Here is a 19357-nt window from a genome sequence, read left to right as displayed (position 1 = left end):
CCAGGCTGTATCACAACCGGCTGTGATTGGGAGTCCAATAGGGCGGCGCACAATTGGCCCAGTGTCGTCCGAGTTTGGCTGGTGTAGGCCGTCATTGTAAATAAGAATTTGTTTTTAACTGACTTGCCTAGTTAAATAAAGGTTAAATAAAAAATATAAAAACATATGGCCATCCACCACTTGTTATTGTTTTTCACTGGGCCAATGTGTCTGCTGATTATGAAAAGATGGAGCCCATTTTAGAATATCTGTTTTGCAGCTGGTGGTGGTGCTGGGCCTAGAGCTGGAGATGGGAGTGGAGCTGGAGATGGGCCTGGAACTGGTGCTGGAACAGGGCCTGTTGTTATTGCTGGGTCTGGGCCTTTAACTGGAGGTTGGAGCTGGAGGTTGGGCTGAGGCTGGAACTGGAGGTTGGGCTGGACCAGGACCTGTGTCTAATTCCCCAGAGGATGGAAATAATATATGCATGTACACTGAGTGTACAAAACATTAAGGACACCTGCTCTTTCCATTACATAGATTGACCAGGTGAAAGCTATTATCCCTCATTGATGTCACTTGTTCAATCCCCTTAAATCACTGTAGATGAAGGGGAGGAGACAGGTTAACAAAGGATTTCTAAGCCTTGAGACAATTGAGACTTGGATTGTGTATGTGTGCCATTCAGAGGGTAAATGGGCAAGACAAATGATACAAGTGCCTTTGAACGGGGTATTGTAGTAGGTGCCAGGCGCACCGTTTCGTATCAAGAACTGCAAAGCTGATGGGTTTTTCACACTCAACAGTTTCACATGTGTATCAAGAATGGTTCACCACCCAAAGGACATCCAGCCAACTTGACACAACTGTGGGAAACATTGGAGTCAACATGGGCCAGCATCCCTGTGGAACACTTTTGACACATTGTATTTTTTATTTATTTAACCTTTATTTAACTAGGCAAGTCAGTTAAGAACACATTTTTATTTACAATGACGGCCTACCCCGGCCAAACCATAACCCAGACGATGCTGGGACAATTGTGCGCCACCCTATGATACAGCCTGGAATCGATCCAGGGTCTGTAGTGACGCCACTAGCACTGAGATGCAGTGCCATAGATCGTTGCGCAACTCGGGAGACCCACTGTTGCCCTTTAGTGAGACAAGTGGCCACAATGGTTATCTACTTGTCTAAAGTAATGGGTCAAGCCACTGCCTGTACTGTACAGGTCAATGTTGTTCATCTCAATGACCAAGACATTATAATTCTGCATTGAAACGTTGTAGAGAGCATTGGTTCTTACTTACTGTAAACTTGATGCTACGGCCTGCCTTCAAAATGACAGATAGTTGGTCCATGCCATAGTGGGAGGGCTTTTTTAACTCTATCCCACCTGGCTTTGTCACAGGCGTCGTAGTGAACAGACCAAGGCGCAGCGTGTTGAGTGCTCATCTTTTATTTTTTGAATGAAAGCACTTCGCAAAGAAATAACAAACGACAGCCAAACAGTTCTGTCAGGTATACTCACACACTAAACAGAATACAACCACCCATAAAACCCAAAAGCAAACAGGCTGCCTAAGTATGGCTTCCAATCAGAGACAACGAAAGACACCTGCCTCTGATTGGAAACCATACTCGGCCAAACATGGAAAACGAAACATAGAAATAGAAAACTAGAACAGCAGTGTGGCCCCGGTGATGCTTTTGGCAGACCGCACCACCCTCTGGAGAGCCCTGCGGTTATGGGCAGTGCAGATGCTGTACCAGGCGGTGATACAGCCCAACAGGATGCTCTCAATGGTGTATCTGTAAAAGTTTGTGAGGGTCTTAATCTCTTCAGGCTCCTGAGGTTGAAGAGGCACTGTTGCACCTTCTTCACCACGTTGTCTGTGTGGGTGGACCATTTCAGATTGTCAGTGATGTGTACGCCGAGGAATTTGAAGCTTTTAACCTTCTCCACTGCGGTCCCGTCGATGTGGATGGGGGCGTGCTCCCTCTGCTGTCTCCTGAAGTCCACGTTCAGCTCTTTTGTTTTGTTGACTTTGAGGAAGAGGTTATTTTTCTCTTGCAATTCAAGAGTCAACGTAATTCACACGGTGCCTTAAAAAGTTATACTTGTCTACTAATACATTGAAACTAAAACCTTGTGAGAGTTTTTGCCTATCATGCTGTACCAAAAGCAATTACCACCAACTCTGTGTGGCAAAAAAGAGTCTTGCTGCGACCAGTGTAACAGACCAATCTAAAAACACTACACACAGATGAAATGGGAGACCAGGACTAGTCTGTCACATCATTCCTTTTGATCTTTCCCATGAGCAGTCTTTCTGAATTCATAAAGTAGAATCTGGGTCGGCCATCAGTTAACGACCAATGCGCGATACTGCTCTCTACACAAAAACAACAATTATAGAAGTGCAATTGAGCTGTCATGGGGCAGTGTGCCCACAAAAGCCTGGGACTTGGTTGGAAGCAGTACAGGGTCATATTCAATAGGCATCAAACAGAATGAAAATGGACTGAAACTGCAAGGGACTTCCTGAAACTTGTCCTGTAAGAAACGCTTGTTTTTAGTTCTCCATTGCAAAGGGGAATTCTGCTACAGTCCGCACCAATAAATACGACCTAGTACTTACATAGGTTACAACAGAGCTACCTAACCCTCTTCCTGGAGATCTACCATCCTACGGGTATTCAGTCCAACCCTAACCTAACATACTTGATTCAGCTAGTTGAGGGTCATCGACTGCACAGTCGGGCATTAGATTGCTATACCGCTCCGCTATATCATATGGGTGGCATTCCTGCCTGACTACATTGCAGACGCCTGCCAGATCTCACAAAGCTTGGATAGGTGTTTAACATATCAGCTAACCACATCTTATGATAAAGCAATGTAATGCCCGACAGTCGATGATGTGGCGCACAACCATTGGTTGATGCAATGCAACTTCTTCAATGTAATCAGGCAGGAACACTACCAGTATGTGGTTAGCTGATATGTTCAACACTAGCCTCGCGTGGCCATCCATCCAGATCTTACTGTGTTGGAAGTCTGGAGAAAATCCAGTACAGGATTCTGGGTTTGAATGGGAGTGTAGGTTATTGTTCATACCTTTATTTAGCGCACATAACTAACTGGTTGATAAGCTGAATGACATTACTTACTACTGGGTTTGGAGCGAAAGCCCACAGGATGGTAGCTCTCCAGGAACAGAGTTGGTAAGCCCTGCATTAGTGATTTGGGATTTATAAAAATAAAGAAATAAAAAGTAGAGGCCAATAAATCATCAAATAATCTGAACCAATTATACTAATCTGTTATGTTAACTATCCATTGTAATACTACAAAATTATGAAGCAATGAAGTCCACCTGGAACGCACCTGTGTCGACCTGGTACGCACCCGCGGACTAGCAACCCACCTATGTCGACCTGCAACCTGGAACGCGCCCGCGGGCTAGCAACCCACCTATGTCGACCTGCAACCTGGAACGCAACCACGGTCTAGCAATGTCAGTCAAGCTAGCCAGCTGGGCCACGAATTGCCGGAGCTTGTTCAGAGATTTCTCTTTATATAAATCATTTCATCTGAAAGTAAGCTACAGAGATTCTAAGAGACAAAACCTATCAGGAAGCGAATATATATATATATATATATTCGAATATATATATATTCGCTTCCTGATAGGTTTTGTATATATATATATATATATTTTTTTTTTTTCAACGAATGAGAAAAGAGGCACAGTCTCTAAACCAAAGAGATGCGCTGATGAACTTTATCAGCTTGCAGCAATGTCCATCAGCCAGCGTGGAGAACAACAAGCCTCCAAGGACAGGCCGTTCATTCACAGAGACGGACTAACCCCTGTTGGCTGGTTCTAGCAGTGAAGAGGGCGAACCGGAGGAGTCCGAGCCTTCCACTTCCACCGATGATGACAGCTCTCTGTGTGGACAAGAACAGGTGGTCACATCTATAACAATGCCGGGGGAGTCCCTAATATCTGAGACCCGGACTCCCAGACAAAAAACATGAACAAAAAACAAAAGATATAAATGGATCTTTACGGGATATGTAATGGCAGGCTTGGCAACATCGGGATAAGGAGATAAGAGGCTCACAGCCCTGATACGCGTAACGGCCACCAAGAATATTGCGCTACGTTTTTCTCCAATCAACACACACAATAATAAAAATAAACATTTAATAGATATTGATTTTATCAATGTAATCATATTAGGCTATTTATTGACATTTAACTGATTATATAGGCTACTAACCAGATGTGCTAAAATGTTTAATTTGTAGTGTAGGCCAAACCTATTGCCGACCTCTGCTGTACATAGTTTAGCAGGGATGGGGGGGGGGATTTGTCTCGCCTAGGGTGGCAGAACGTGCAGGGCCGGCCCTGTACAGCACTGACAGTTCTCTGGCTTGTTTTGGGTTCCATTCAACATATTTTCCAGGATTTTTGTACTTTAAAAACAATATCAAAGTTGATTGCCTTTTATTATTCAGTTTCAAATTCAGTAGGGAGACGACTAGCCTTATCTACGTGACGTGATTACGCAGGGACCTCTTCACTAGCTGACCACCACCGCCAAGACCTGTTTCAAGATCAGTTACCTCGCCGGCCCGCCCCATAACCTATGTACAAATAAGAGAGCAGGTCTGAAATCAGTGTGGAAGGATTAGAATGATTGCACAGAAGGATCACGGCGCTTATACATGATGGTTTTTCTCAGAGGCGGGATAAATAACCAGGAGGCAACTTTATTTAGCTCTGATCGTTTATTTTTACAGTGCAAACTGAACAAAACATAAATAATGCCGGAGCCGGGCAAATAGGTGCCAGAACAAACAAGGTCAAATCTGAGACAGGATCCGGCTCAAATTAAGCACTGGACTATGGGCAGGCATAAACTACAAACATCATTTAGTTTTGTTGACGGCAATTTGAATGCGAAGATTCCGTGAGGAGATCCTGAGGCATATTGTTGTACCATTCCTCCACTACAATAGAAATTGTTTGTTCTTCCATGGCCTGCATACTCAGACATGTCACCCATTGAGCATGTTTGGGATGCTCTGGATCGACAGCATTTTCCAGTTCCCGCCAATATCCAGCAACTTCACACAGCCATTGAAGAGGATTGGGACAACATTCCAGGTCAACTCTATGCTAAGGAGATGCATTGTAATACCAGATACTAACTGGTTGTCCTGACCTACTTTGAGTTATGTGCCCAACATATGCATATCTGTATTCCCAGTCATGTGAAATCCACAGATTAGGGCCTAATACATTTTTCAATTGACCGATTTCCTTATATGAACTGTAACTCAAGTCAAATCTTAAAAAAAAAAAAAAAAGCATATATTTGTTCAGTGTACACGCAAAGTACATGACAACTTTAAGACAGCTCTCAAATTCAAGTTTTTGCAGTAGCTGTACAATGCTCCCATAATTTCTCCCCCAGATTACGCATGCCAAAAACATGGCATTTTAAAAGAATATATACACTCAACACTTTATTCCATTTCTAAATTGATAACTTTCAGTAAAAAGTTTTTGTAGGCATAAAAATACACCATGACCCACAGATTGATTTATGTATTATATGTAAAATGGTGATAACTACCCAAACCAGGGTTGACTGCCAACGCCACCTGTCGTTAACACCATGCCATTGGTGTCATCACCCTAGCCTGAGATTTAAAGATGAACTGCTCGTCAGTGGGGTCAGTCACTGAGGGAGCCCAAGGAAGAAGTACACAAACAACAACAAAAAAAAACACAAAGACAAGACATGGCGTGTCAAAAAAAAAACAGTTTAATTAAATTACAGAATGCATCAACTACAGAGGACTTCTGGACATACGGGTCTTTGCAAACAGCCGGTCCTATGATTCCTTGTGGCACAAGCATGTGCAGTAACACACTGCTACATTGACAAAACTCCTTATCGGGTGTTCACCTGCAAGACAAGGGGAAAATCTTATTACCTTATAAAGGACAATTTAAGTGAAAGGGGGGGGGGCTTTCAATTATTAGAGGAATTGTGTTTTTTCTGCTGTTCTGTTCCATACCTAAAAAAAAAAAAATGAGCATACAAGATATAATGCAGGTTGAATGAGATAGATCTCCACTAGTGACACACCAGAGGGTGGTCTGGTCTCTTACCACGTCGTCAATTTTAAGGATGCTGCGGACAGTCTCGGTGGCGAGGGTCAGAGCGCTGACAGACACCAGCAGAGGCTGCACCACCAGTTCCTCCAGAATGTTGGAGATACCGCCCTGAGAGAGGAATGGGGAGAGCGTTACCCCAGGGGTGTTTAACCAGATGTGAAAACATTGCAGAGATGTAATTAGTGGAGACGTGTCAATTCCCTATTCTACATGATAAACAATCACATATCTGGTATGCAACTGCAGTAATGTAAATCTTAATGGCACTCAAAATGGAGGTTCTGTATCGAGCTGGTGAATGGCTGGACCACAAGAGACTACAGTCAATGAATAGGCAAATAAGTTCACTGTGAGCACACCAGGACAATGAGGTGTTGTCAAGGCGTGACTCTAGCCTCAGGAGACAGTCACATTTGTTCTAAATCCGAAGGTTCTCAGGATGCAACGAACAAACTATGGCACGGCAAACATAAGCATAAAACAAAACAGAATCCAGGAGAGCATGGCAGGGCCGTACCTTGCGGACATTGATCCCGGCAGTCTTCTCGCCTTGGGCGTGCCTATTGCGGAGCTCTGTGACAGTGGAGATGGGGTTGAGGCCAGCGTTCTCGGCCAGTGTGGACGGCACCACCTCCAGGGCGTCTGCGTAGGCCCTCACGCAGTACGCCTCCATGCCTGGCAGCGTGCGGGAGTACTCAGCCAGACGCAGGGCCAGCTCGATCTCAGGGGCGCCGCCACCGGCGATCAGAGCCCTGGGAGGGAGAGACGGAGAGAAAGTCAAGGTAAAGAGATTAAACAAAAGTGCCCCCATTCTGATAAACTGGTGAAAGCAAATATCAAATAGGCTGTAGCAGAACGATATGGACAAAAAGCCATAGTGCAATACATTTACTTTATTAATATATGTTAACGATAAATTTACAACATTGTGAACCACTATTTGTATTACCCCTTTAAAACTAATAGTTTAAATGTTGTAGCTATCAATTGTCCTATTAATAGTCACCCATATTAGCAAATATATTTTATGTAAAAATTCACATCTCTAGTATAGGCTACCTACGGTAACGAACTACAAAATGCCCACGATAAGCGGTTGGCATAGTCGGAGTCGATCGTTTATCGTCCAAGCTCGAGGCTATAGCGCTAACATATACTACATTTTCAGATCAGATTGAGTGAAGGATATGGGGATGGAGATGAACCCCACCGATATACATAAGTTAACCAAACAAGGAATTTAATGAATGCATAGAAAATGGTTATTAGCAAATGACTAAGCTGGTAGATACTTTGGGGCCCACTTCTCCCCCCTCTTTCTTCTGTAATAAAAAGAGGGCGTCTTAGATCTGACAAAACTGGATGATATCAAAACAGAAATATCTATGCTTGGTTTCAAGATCTATTGGGATCGATCACAAGATCTGTTAAGCTCTTTAAAAAGGGTGCATATCCTTCACAGCCATTTTAGGTGTAGTTGCAGTCTTTCAGAGGAGTATGTTCCTCTCAACAGGTCCAGAGCCAGGGGTGAAGCCACTGACCCAGGTTGAAGAGAGGGTTTCTCTGTCCCCCGGAAATGGCCACTTGTGACATGGACAGCCACGAGTGGGCAATGCTTAGAGGAACTGGTGCTTACGTTTCTATGTAATAATTCCACATACGTCACTGCATGCATCTACAGAGGCAAGTGTTGCTCAGACAGCAGAAGTAACGCACCTCTTCTTCACCAGGCAGCGGATGACACACAGAGCGTCGTGGATGGAGCGCTCCGCCTCCTCGATCACCAGCTTGTTGGAGCCGCGCACCACGATGCTCACCGTCTTACCGGGGCTGGTGCAGCCTGTGATCTGTGGAGAGGAACAGGCCAGAGAGAAACAGCATGAATTCACTTTCAACTGGAAATTGAAACCAGACGCATGCCAAAGTTATTATGCAACATGCTGACCAGACCAGGTTGAAATATCAAAACAAACTCTGAACCAACTATATTCAATTGGGGACAGGTCAAAAAGCATTAAACATTTATGCCAATTTAGCTAGCTAGCTTGCTGTTGCTAGCTAATTTGTCCTGGGATAAACATTGGGTTGTTATTTTATCTGAAATGCACAAGGTCCTCTACTCTGACAATTAATCCACAGATAAAAGGGTAAACAGAGTTGGTTTCTAATAATCTCTCCTCCTTCAGTCTTCTTCTTTTCCTCTTCAGACTTTATATGGCGGTTGGCAACCAACTTTAAGTTGCATTACCACCACCAACTGGACTGGTGTGGACCTCAGTTCATCTTTCAATCACCCACGTGGGTATATAGTCCTATAAACCAATGAGAAAGGAGAGGTGGGACTTGCAGGGTCTCAAATAGAAAATAATTATATTTTAGCGCGAGCATTTTGAGTGCAATGACTGAATAGCATGTACGTGAGCGTTGCAAAATACATTTACACGCGACGCGAGGGGTGTGGTCAGCATGTTAAAGGAGAAAAAAAATGCATGAAATGTATGAAAATGCATGAAATGAAATGTATGAAAATGTATGCATTCACTACTGTAAGTCGCTCTGGATAAGAGCGTCTGCTAAATGACTAAAATGTAAATGTAATGTTAGAATAAGCTTCTCTGAAACATTCAATCATTATTACATTGAACATTTACAGCAAATAATTGACATTTTCATTCAAGGAGGTTTGAATACACGTAGTGACCATTTTAGGGATTGCATGTTAAATGGTAACCAATCAGGCTACAAGTTCCAAGGGTATTATCATTAGGATAAAACGTGGGTATTTTGGCACGAGTCTTTCTTCCACATGCATAGTTGTGATGGCAGCATGAAAGCAGTCCCGTATCCGAGCCTTGGAGATTACTTGAGCCAAATTGCGATTAGTTTATGTGAATTAGCATACCTTGACTAGCTTGCCAGAGCCATCCAGGCTGACCTCCTCTGCCAGCTCGGCGGTGCCCATCATCTCAGGAAGGAACTGATCAATGTGGGCGATGGGCTTGGTGCCGATAGTCTGTAGGTGTGCAAGGTGGGGGGGGGCAAGGTTAGCTCAGCATCAGTCAGCCAGCATTTGGCTGTTACAGAACATGACCTACAAAGTAAAGGCCAATCGAACATTATTTTGTTTTACCTTGCAGATGAACTCAATGTCCTCCCTCTCGATCTCCTTGACCACCATGATCTTCATCTTGTTCAGGAAGTGGAGGGCCAGATCGCTCAGAGCATCTCTGAAAGAAGTAGGGTCTACTTTTTAACCATGTCTACATCCGCACGTCATCCAGTGACCGAGATCGCATCAACAGAGACGCAGACAGAGGTCCACCTATGGGAAGAGTCTAATATACAGTGGAACACCTAGCAATTATGCTAATGCTTGCCCTTCTATTGAATATATTTCTAGATATTGTGAGTGATTGGACAAAGTGAATTGATTACATTACAGTGACGTGAAATAATGCCTTTACAGTGATGATGTGACGGTAAGGTATCAGGTGTTACCTGAGGATGGACTTCTGGATGAGCAGGACGTTGCAGCCCGCCTTCTTGATCTGTTTGACAAGGTTGAGGATGTAGGCGCGCTCCTCGCGCAGCACGCGGTCCATCTGGGCATAGTCTGACACTACTATCTGGTTGTCCATCTGGATACGACACGCGAGAGGGACCAAAAAGAAAAGAACATTGAGATGGAACAAAACAATTGTAAGAAAATTAGAAGATTGAGGGGTAATAAAAAGGTAACATAAAATACTAGTCGTAGTCCATAACATCAAGGACATTGACTGACAAACACGGAAGCCAATTTCAACGAGACAGTCAGTGATTGTGATGACTTACGTCGGTTTTGGGCGGGGACAAGCAGAACTGGATGAGGGCGATCTTGGCCTTCTCCACACGGGACACGCCGGAGTTGACCACCTTCTGGGTCAGCACCAGGCCATCCACCAGCTCACAGTCATCAATGGTCCCACTGCAGAGAAACACCCAGGACATTATTATGGGTGGAACATCTGTCTAAGGGCAGCAGTGTCTACCTGGCTGAGTAATTAACGAGAAAGCACGAGGAAATAATTTGCGTTGTCGATTGAGATCAGTGGATTATGTGTCTATTCATGTACATGCCATTGATAAACACTCAAGTAGGACATCAGTGTGTTTGTGTTACTGATTACACAACTATGTTTTTGATGTGATAAGATTGTCAGAAGGTGACTGGCAGGGAAAGCAAAGTGGAGCCATTCTGCTAATTGACCGGCTGAGATTGATCTGGCACATCAGACATGTCCACGTCCCCACAGAGAGAGAACTGGGGAGTGAAAATGTGCCTAGCCAAACTGACATTTTAACTGTTGGAAGCTTCAGGGAAGGGATGGTAACGGTATGACACTGGTAATACATTAGTAACCCATGGTATACTGCTGGATCATGTTTTCATTAGGTACTAAACGGCAGAAAAATAACTGCAAAAGGGGAGGGACTACCTGGGCTTTATCAATAAGAAAAGCTCATTTTCCATTGCTAAACATTAACATTTCCTGTTGCGTACCCTAATGAACATGACCCAGAAGTCAATCCTGTAAACAACCCTGTTTGTAATCCTAACATTTACATTTTAGTCATTTAGCAGACGCTCTTATCCAGAACGATTTACAGTAGTGAATGCATAACCTGGAGCCACCACCCTTACCCTCCCTCCTCACCCCAGCTTCTTGACAATGTGGATATCGTGCAGGTCCACGCCGGTGGCGGTGGCCGGGTCGATGACGCGCATCACGGCGTCCACGCTCATGGGCGCTAGCAGGCTGGAGTACTGCGACACCACCTTGGAGCACAGAGAGGTGGTGGCGCTGTTCAACAGTGTCTCGCGGTCGCTCAGGAGCACCGGCTGGCTCATGCCCGTCAGCACCTCCACGCCCTTATCCACTGCCTTCTGGAACGACTCAGAGATTGTGGTGGGGTGGATTCCTGGTGGAGAAGGAGAGGACAGGCAGTTTGTATTAAAGCTTTCAGATGCAAGGACTCCGTTAGATTAGAACTGATTCTAGGAGTTTATAGTGTAAACCAGTTGTCACCAAGCCTGGTCCTGGGAAGGTTCAAGGGTGCTGTTCAGGCTTTTGCCGCAGCCTGGCATAAACAATATATATATTTTTAACCTAAGTTTGCCAGACGGGTGGGGTTTGCCCTTTTGATAGCTATTCCATTGGTTCCTCATCATTTACCCTTCTGAAGCAACTTGGCGCATGCGTCAAGCAGGGCACCAGCAATCACCACCACTGAAGTTGTGCCGTCGCCAGCCTCGATATCCTGGGCTTTGGACAGCTCCACCATCTGAAAGACAAACATAGCTTCAGACTCCTGATATTGGTGATCTTTCAAAGGGACATAGACGCTAGAGAGGAAATTTCCCCAAAGATGCCTTTAAGAAAATTTGAATTATCACTCAAAGTGACAGTGCCTTGCCAGATGTTAAAGCAGTAATTTAACATTTCAACAAAAAAAGGCCACAACAATTGTAGATGACAGTGCAGAAACGTGGGAACATATCCCCAACTCCCTTATCTTGAACCTTACCATCTTAGCTGCAGGGTGCAGCACCTGCATCTGTTTCAGGATGGTGGCCCCGTCGTTGGTGATGGTCACGTCACCCTTCCCATCCTGAATCTGAAAGAATCAATTCCTTTTTTAAGTTACAAACAAATAACCAAACATTGAGAGATGGTGAAGAGAAGTCAAGAGTGCTGATGTAAATAACTACTTAATTACCATTTTGTCCATGCCCTTAGGGCCAAGGCTGGTTCTGATGCATTCAGCAACAGCTGTCAAACAAAACAAATCTGTTACTTCCACAAAGAGGACACACTCCTCTAGCACTAGGATACATTCTATGGACAATATTTACTGCTTGACAAGAAGACTCCAACATACTCCATTGGTTAAAGAGCACATAAATGGATGCTCATGACATCAGGAAAGTTCATTTAGTCAATTGTTGGTCCTAACAAAGCTAGAATACAACAATGATGATCATCTGGTCACTGTTGCTAGTTAGCACACTAATGCCAATGTTCTTTAGAACCTTCATGCATCGCTCTGTAACATATTCTAGCTTGCTAACTGGGTACCAACTTGTGGCTAACGGTTGCCCTGCCCAGATCGAGCCAGCAGTAGCGTCCATTCATTCATTCGCAAAGGGAGTGTCGCAGCAGCTGTCTGAGGCAAACACAAGCGTCAGGGGTAGGTATTTATTCGTCCATCCAACAACGAAATAGGAATACTGTATTTGTAGTTTACCCTTTCCTGCGGAGATGTTACTGAACCGAATCTGTGCTGGCTTGTCACGGTCCACATATGCCCCTCGTCCTTTGTTTTTCATCCCACCACTTGGCATCTTCGGTCCAGCCATTGCTTCAGGCATCCTTACTTATTTTCGTCGGAATATGTTACTAAAATACTTTTGATGGGGACAGATGTAACCAAAAACACAGAAAATGCTGCTTGACTTCAGATGGGTCCAGATTCGAATTTATCTCTCGCTCCTTCCAGAACCTTCCAGAACCACCAATTACGATTCTAGTAGAAAAAGGACCCTCCTGTCAACTTCGAAGGCGCCTTGATATGACGTATTTAGCTGTCTGACAATTTGCCATGCAGGTCTATATGTGGGATGAGACTAGGCTAGTAGAGCACTGTGCGCATCAAACTAGTTTTTTTGTACATTTGAACGAATTAATATATATATACAGTCATGTAAAGGTACTGGTAGGGATATTGTATACAATTAAGGGACCTGTGGTGTTGATCAAAATGATCAAATCCACCCTCATCAACAGATGAATCAATCTAATTTGACCTGTTGTGTCTACCTCTGATGAAGTCTTGTTCCTGTAACGTTAGCTGCATGCTGAGAATCCAAATGACTGAACCACAGAGTTTCTAAACTACCTTTGACTGAACTGTGTTCTCGCTCTACATAAACATTTGATTGTCTTACAAATGCTGTAATTCATTTGGTATTCAAGGTAGGTTTATGACTTGTTGTTTTTGCTTCGCAAGCTTGTGCTTATTTGTATTCTCAGATAAAGCTATAGCCATTTTAGAAACTACAGTAGCGAGCTAGCTGTATTGGCTAGCAGCACATTATAACATGAAATGCATCAACATCCACACAGGGCTGCGAGTGTGACCTAGTGTTAGCAATGTGTCTCAGAGCAAGCAGCCTTGTTCAGTATTGTACAGTAGTACACATTACATTTTACTTCTGGGTTAACAGAGATTATAGCCCCCATAACTATATTTGTAGTGCAAAGTGTGCTTGCAAGCTTAGCTTCAGTGTGTGCGATATGTTATGAGCATGGTGATGTGCATATGATATTCCTCTTAGATAACTTACAGTAGTACTGATTCTACTGTCAGCTAACTTGTAGTGGGTTTGCCAGACATAACTGTACATTCAACTTTCTTACTGATCTCATTAATCTATGATCTCTGTCCATTTTACAGCAGTATTATGTTGCCCTTGAAGGAGAAAGATAGACCAATAGTGAAGAAGCTGCTGGAAGCAGGATGCTGCGCCCGTTGTGTCCTGAGGTTCTGCTGCTTGGGTCTGCAGTCGGCCTACCGCCAGTCTTATGAGGCCAGTGCTCTTGCTGCATTGTATTGTCTTTACACTTAAAGCAGGGACAGACATAGACATTTCAGAGATACGAGTGCAAAGACAATTAAGTAGCTCCAACATTCTTCTTTGTAGGTAGCCTCGGCTTCAGGCTTTGCGTGAAAGCCTGTGGCAGACGCTACTTTCTAGGTAACCTAGGTGTTCTTCTTTAGAAGAATTGTGCCCATGAGCTAACTTGCTGTCATATATTTGGTGAACTGAACTGCTGGCAGACATTTTAATATTTTTTTGTTGCTGAATAATGTTTTTCTGTTTGTCAACCTCAGGATACAGCAAGGGAACTTTGTGCTTTCATCAGTGATTCAGAGAATAACGAATCCCAAGTTGCAGCCGTGCTGGAGCAGCACACAGAAGACCCCCCCAGTAAAAAAATGAAGATGGATGCCGCAGAGATGGACGTCCAATCAGAAGGCGACTCTGCTGTGGTTCCCACGGTGATGGAGGAAGGCGACGCCGAGCCAGCGGACTCGGACGTGTGTGTGGTGTGCCTGGGAGTTCTACAGCAGTTCTGTGATGAAGCCTATGCCATAAAGGTGTGTTTGGTCACTATTAATCCTATTGCATTAGGAGCCACTGTTGTTTTAAATGATACCTGTGACTAAGTATATCTTTAAATGCGTCCCAAATGACACCCTGGTCAAAAGTAGTGCACTATATAGATAATAGGGTACCATTTTAGGACACAACCTTGAAGATTAAAATGAAATGAAAGACCTTAGTACCTGCCTAGTGATCAAATACCCCATCATCATCAATCAATGCTCCAGTCTACCAGAATATGCCTCAAATACCACAGCTTGAGGACAGAACCAACACTGGAATTTGAGGGGGGGTTCATGATACTGTTTTTGTGTGTGTGTGCAGATATCGGAGGTGGTGAAGGCCAAAAACTACCAGTTTGACACGATGGTACTGTCCGTCTCCCTACCGGCCCAGCTGTCTGTCAGAGAGGTCAGTGGTTACATTGTAGGCCTTGGCTGATAACTGATGTCACGCAATTGTCTACCTATCAGCTTACAGTATATCCAAATGGTTTGTCTCAAAACAACTTCCATTCAATAGAAAAGTATGATTATTTCAACTTCAGTTGATTCTGTGAAAGCCACTCAGTCAGTCTAGCCTGGACCCCAGTCGTTCTATACAGGGTGATGTGTGGCAGTGCGAGACTTCTGTACAGTCAATAATGCAGTATCATGTCCCCGGGTTGGCCATTAGAGAGCCTAGTTACCTCATAGTGGTACTGCGTCTGTCTACTCCAGAGTAGACTGAAGTGCAATCGCAAGAGCCATTGTTTCTACAGATGTGGCACTCCCATTAGGGTGTGGATGACGGATGCTTGTAAACAGACAAGGGTTTACTCATTTCTGAACATGTACCCTCCTCTCTCCCTGCCACACTTTTACAGCACTCTTGTTGGCTGCATGTAAAGAAGGAAGTGAGGTAAGTTCGCTACACCAGAGTGGCATCCATCTATCTAGCCTAATTTCTCTCCGTTAAAGAAATCATTCTAATCTCAAAGTATCATCACATTGAAATATTACAGTGTTCTATACTATGACCCCACACCTTTCACGTTACCTTTTATAACATCATGTCATGTCTTAACCCATAAGAGTCTAAGTCGGGGGAGGGCGGGGTTCTACTAAGCTATATGGAATTGTTTTAAGAAGGTCATACCAAGGATTATTTTGCTATTTGATTTTGAATTTTAAGACCCCTGGAAGTATCCCAAAGATATATAAAAAAAAAAAAATGATGAAAAATGCTATTTGGCCTTACTGCTATTAGCCCATACAAAAGCATTGAATAACAGATTCACTACATGGAACAACAGATAGAATTTTTTTGGGGGGACTAAAGGAAGTTTGTTCTGAAGTGTCTGTCCAATATCTGAGAGATATATAAGAAAGATCAGGAAACATTTGTTGTTATTTTTGGCACAAAACAGTCTCCATATATACTTCCATTCATTTTTTTCAACTTGTACGGGGGGGGGGACCTTCAGACAAATCTTGTGAGGCCTGTGGACGTCCTAGAGCAAAACAACCGACATGTACGTGTTCCTGAGAGTCTCGCCCATATTATTATTATTTTGCCAATTGGCCTGGATCCTTTATTGCCGACACGGAGCCCCGCCGATCCATCACGACTGGTCTGCTGACGTAATCGTCCGATGTCACCGAAGACCCATCTGCTATCCCCGGCCCGCTAGCTTCCTGAATGTCGTGTCTCCCGCTTGCCTAGCATAGTAGCGACTACCGAATGGCTCCCGGACTCACCTATTGCTACTCATTGGACCCTATGATCACTCGGCTACACATGCCTCTTTCTAATGTCAATATGCCTTGTCTTCTGCTGTTTCGGTTAGTTATTGTTTTATTTCACTGTAGAGCCCCTAGTCCAGCTCAACATGTCTTAGATGGCTCTTTTGTCACACACCCACACATGGGGAGGAGACCTCACCTGGCTTAGCTGATGTCTCCAGAGATGCAAGATCTCTCATCGTCACTCAATGCCTAGGTTTAGCCCCACTGTACTCGCATCCTACCATACCTTTGTCTGTACATTATTTCCTGAATCTATTCTACCACGCCCAGAAATCTGCCCCTTTTATTCTCTGTTCCCAACGCACTAGATGACCAGTTCTTATAGCCTTTAGCTGTACCCTTATCCTACTCCTCCTCTGTTCCTCTGGTGTTGTAGAGGTTAAGTCAGGCCCTGTAGCCCCCAGCATCACACCTATTCCCCAGGCGCTCTCATTTGTTGACTTCTGTAACCGTAAAAGCCTTGGTTTCATGCATGTTAACATCAGAAGCCTCCTCCCTAAATTTGTTTTATTCACTGCTTTAGCACACTCCGCCAACCCTGATGTCCTAGCCGTGTCTGAATCCTGGCTTAGGAAGGCCACCAAAAATTCTGAAATTTCCATCCCCATTACAACATTTTCCGTCAAGATAGAACTGCCAAAGGGGGCGGAGTTAGCCTGCAGAGTTCTGTCATACTATCCAGGTCTGTGCCCAAACAGTTCGAGCTTCTACTTTTAAAAATCCACCTTTCCAGAAATAAGTCTCTCACTGTTGCCGCTTGTTATAGACCCCCCCCCCCTTAGCCCCCAGCTGTGCCCTGTATTGCCCCCCATCTATCTTCAGAGTTCGTACTGTTAGGTGACCGAAACTGGAATATGTTTAGCACCCCGGCCATCCTACAATCTAATCTAGATGCTCTTAATCTCACACAAATTATCAAGGAACCTACCAGGTACAACCCTAAATCTTTAACCATGGGCACCCTCATAGATATCATCCTCACCAACTTGCCCTCTAAATACACATCTGCCGTCTTCAACCAGGATCTCAGCGATCACTGCCTCATTGCCTGCGTCCGTAATGGGTCCGCGGTCAAACGACCACCCCTCACTGTCAAACGCTCCCTAAAATACTTCAGCGAGCAGACCTTTCTAATCGACCTGGCCCGGGTATCCTGGAAGGATATTGACCTCATCCCGTCAGTAGAGGACGCCTGGTTGTTCTTTAAAAGTGCTTTCCTCACCATCTTAAATAAGCATGCCCCATTCAAAAAAATGTAGAACTAAGAATAGATATGGCCCTTGGTTCACTCCAGACTTGACTGCCCTTGACCAGCACAAAAACATCCTGTGGCGTTCTGCATTAGCATCGAATAGCCCTCGCGATATACAACTTCAGGAACCAATATACACAGTCAGGAACCAATATACACAGTCAGTTAGGAAAACTAAGGCTAGCTTTTTCAAACAGAAATTTGCATCCTGTAGCACTAATTCCAAAAAGTTTTGGGACGCCATAAAGTCCATGGAGAATAAGAGCACCTCCTCCCAGCTGCCCACTGCACTGAGGATAGGAAATACTGTCACCACCAATAAATCTACGATAATCGATAATTTCAATAAGCATTTTTCTACAGCTGGCCAACCTTTCCACCTGGCTACCCCTACCCCGACCAACAGCTCTGCACCCCCCGCAGCAACATCCACCTCTACGCAGACGACACCATTCTGTATACATCTGGCCCTTCCTTGGACACTGTGCTAACAAACCTCCAAATGAGCTTCAATGTCATACAACTCTCCTTCCGTGTCCTCCAACTGCTCTTAAATGCTAGTAAAAACTAAATGCATGCTCTTAAACCGATCGCTGCCCACACCTGCACGCCCGCCTAGCGTCACTACTCTGGACGGTTCTGACTTAGAATATGTGGACAACTACAAATACCTAGGTGTCTAGTTAGACTGTAAACTCTCCTTCCAGACTCACATTAAGCATCTCCTATCCAAAATTAAATTTAGAATCGGCTTCCTATTTCGCAACAAAACCTCCTTCACTCATGCTGCCAAACATACCCTCGTAAAACTGACTATCCTACCGATCCTTGACTTCGGCAAAATCATTTACAAAATATCTTCCAACACTCTACTCAGCAAATTGGATGTAGTTTATCACAGTGCCATCCCGTTTTGTCACCAAAGCCCCATATACTACCCACCACTGCGACCTGTATGCTCTCGTTGGCTGGCCCGCGCTACATATTTGTCGTCAAACCCACTGGCTCCAGGTCATCTACTAGTCTTTGCTAGGTAAAGTCCCCCCTTATCTCAGCTCACTGGTCACCATAGCAACACCCACCTGTAGCACGCGCTCCAGCAGGTATATTTCACTGGTCAGCCCCAAAGCCAACACCTGCTTTGGCCGCCTTTCCTTCCAGTTCTCTGCTACCAATGACTGGGACAAATTTTAAAAATCACTGAAGCTGGAGACTTATATCTCCCTCACTAACTTTAAGCATCAGCTGTCAGAGCAGCTTACCGATCACTGTACCTGTACACAGCCAATCTGTAAATAGCCCACCCAACTACCTCATCCCCATATTGTTATTTATTTTTTTGCTCTTTTGCACCCCAGTATCTCTACTTGCACATCATCATCTGCACATCTATCACTCCAGTGTTAATGCTAAATTGTAATTATTTCGCCACTATTGCCCTATTTATTGCCTTACCTCCCTAACCTTACTACATTTGCAGACACTGTACATAGAGTTTTCTATTGTGTTATTGACTGTACCTTTGTTTATCCCATGTGTAACTCTGTGTTGTTGTTTTTGTCGCAATGCTTTGCTTTATGTTGGCCCCAGGTTGCATTGGTAAATGAGAACTTGTTCTCAGCTGGCCTACCTGGTTAAATAAAGGTAAAATAAAAATAAATAAAATTAGTGTGTAGCCCAAACTGTTCGGACGTTACAGACAGAAGTTGGAAGATCTGCTGTACGGACTTCAGACGAGTCCCAAGACGCTTGTAGGGGTCGTAGAGTAAAACGGATAACACCATCGTGTTCGTGAGAGTCTCATCTTTCCATACAGTAATAAACTGTTCAGACAATTTTGTGAGTAGACCGTAGTCTCATGGTCTGACAAACACTGCTCTAGTTCTGTCACATTTCACCTCCGATGCGGAAGTGATGGATCAAGGCGCAT

The 19357-nt window shown here is 44.2% G+C and overlaps 2 protein-coding genes across 4 annotated transcripts in view; one reads left to right on the top strand and one right to left on the bottom strand.

The window, feature by feature from the left end:
* Positions 1-5802: 5802 nt before the first annotated feature.
* On the bottom strand, positions 5803-12779 carry cct4 (chaperonin containing TCP1, subunit 4 (delta)). Its single transcript, XM_014131345.2, has 13 exons — positions 12468-12779; positions 11940-11992; positions 11748-11837; positions 11396-11504; positions 10877-11141; positions 10014-10146; positions 9678-9817; positions 9310-9406; positions 9082-9192; positions 7896-8026; positions 6697-6931; positions 6174-6287; positions 5803-5967 (listed from the first exon to the last, which is right to left on the bottom strand). The coding sequence occupies exons 1-13, from the start codon at positions 12589-12591 to the stop codon at positions 5953-5955; spliced, it is 1617 nt and encodes a 538-aa protein (XP_013986820.1). The 5' UTR covers positions 12592-12779; the 3' UTR covers positions 5803-5952.
* Positions 12173-19357, top strand: part of LOC106564866 (tRNA pseudouridine synthase Pus10) — a 14281-nt gene continuing 7096 nt past the window's right edge. For 2 of the 3 annotated variants that reach the window (XM_014131344.2, XM_014131342.2), the window contains exons 1-5: positions 12839-13195; positions 13677-13809; positions 14115-14381; positions 14713-14799; positions 15254-15288. In XM_014131344.2, the coding sequence (XP_013986819.1) occupies positions 13684-13809; positions 14115-14381; positions 14713-14799; positions 15254-15288 (515 nt within the window). In that variant the 5' untranslated portion in view covers positions 12839-13195; positions 13677-13683. Of the gene's footprint in view, positions 12411-12838; positions 13196-13676; positions 13810-14114; positions 14382-14712; positions 14800-15253; positions 15289-19357 lie in introns of those variants that run through there. The other variant, XM_014131343.2, reaches the window with a different exon arrangement.

Source organism: Salmo salar, chromosome ssa12 (genome assembly GCF_905237065.1).
Source record: "Salmo salar chromosome ssa12, Ssal_v3.1, whole genome shotgun sequence".
NCBI classification, from domain to species: Eukaryota; Metazoa; Chordata; class Actinopteri; order Salmoniformes; family Salmonidae; genus Salmo; species Salmo salar.
Note: the sequence above shows the minus strand (reverse complement) of the source record. Positions and strands in the feature narration are given on the sequence as shown.

Excerpts from the sequence above, each read along its gene's own strand:
- cct4 (XM_014131345.2), bottom strand. The coding sequence starts at position 12,591 with ATGCCTGAAGCAATGGCTGGACCGAAGATGCCAAGTGGTGGGATGAAA. Across the intron at positions 9,407-9,677 it reads ATCCAGAAGTCCATCCTCAG|AGATGCTCTGAGCGATCTGG; the intron begins GTAACACCTGAT and ends TACTTCTTTCAG. Across the intron at positions 8,027-9,081 it reads GCTCTGGCAAGCTAGTCAAG|ATCACAGGCTGCACCAGCCC; the intron begins GTATGCTAATTC and ends TCCTCTCCACAG.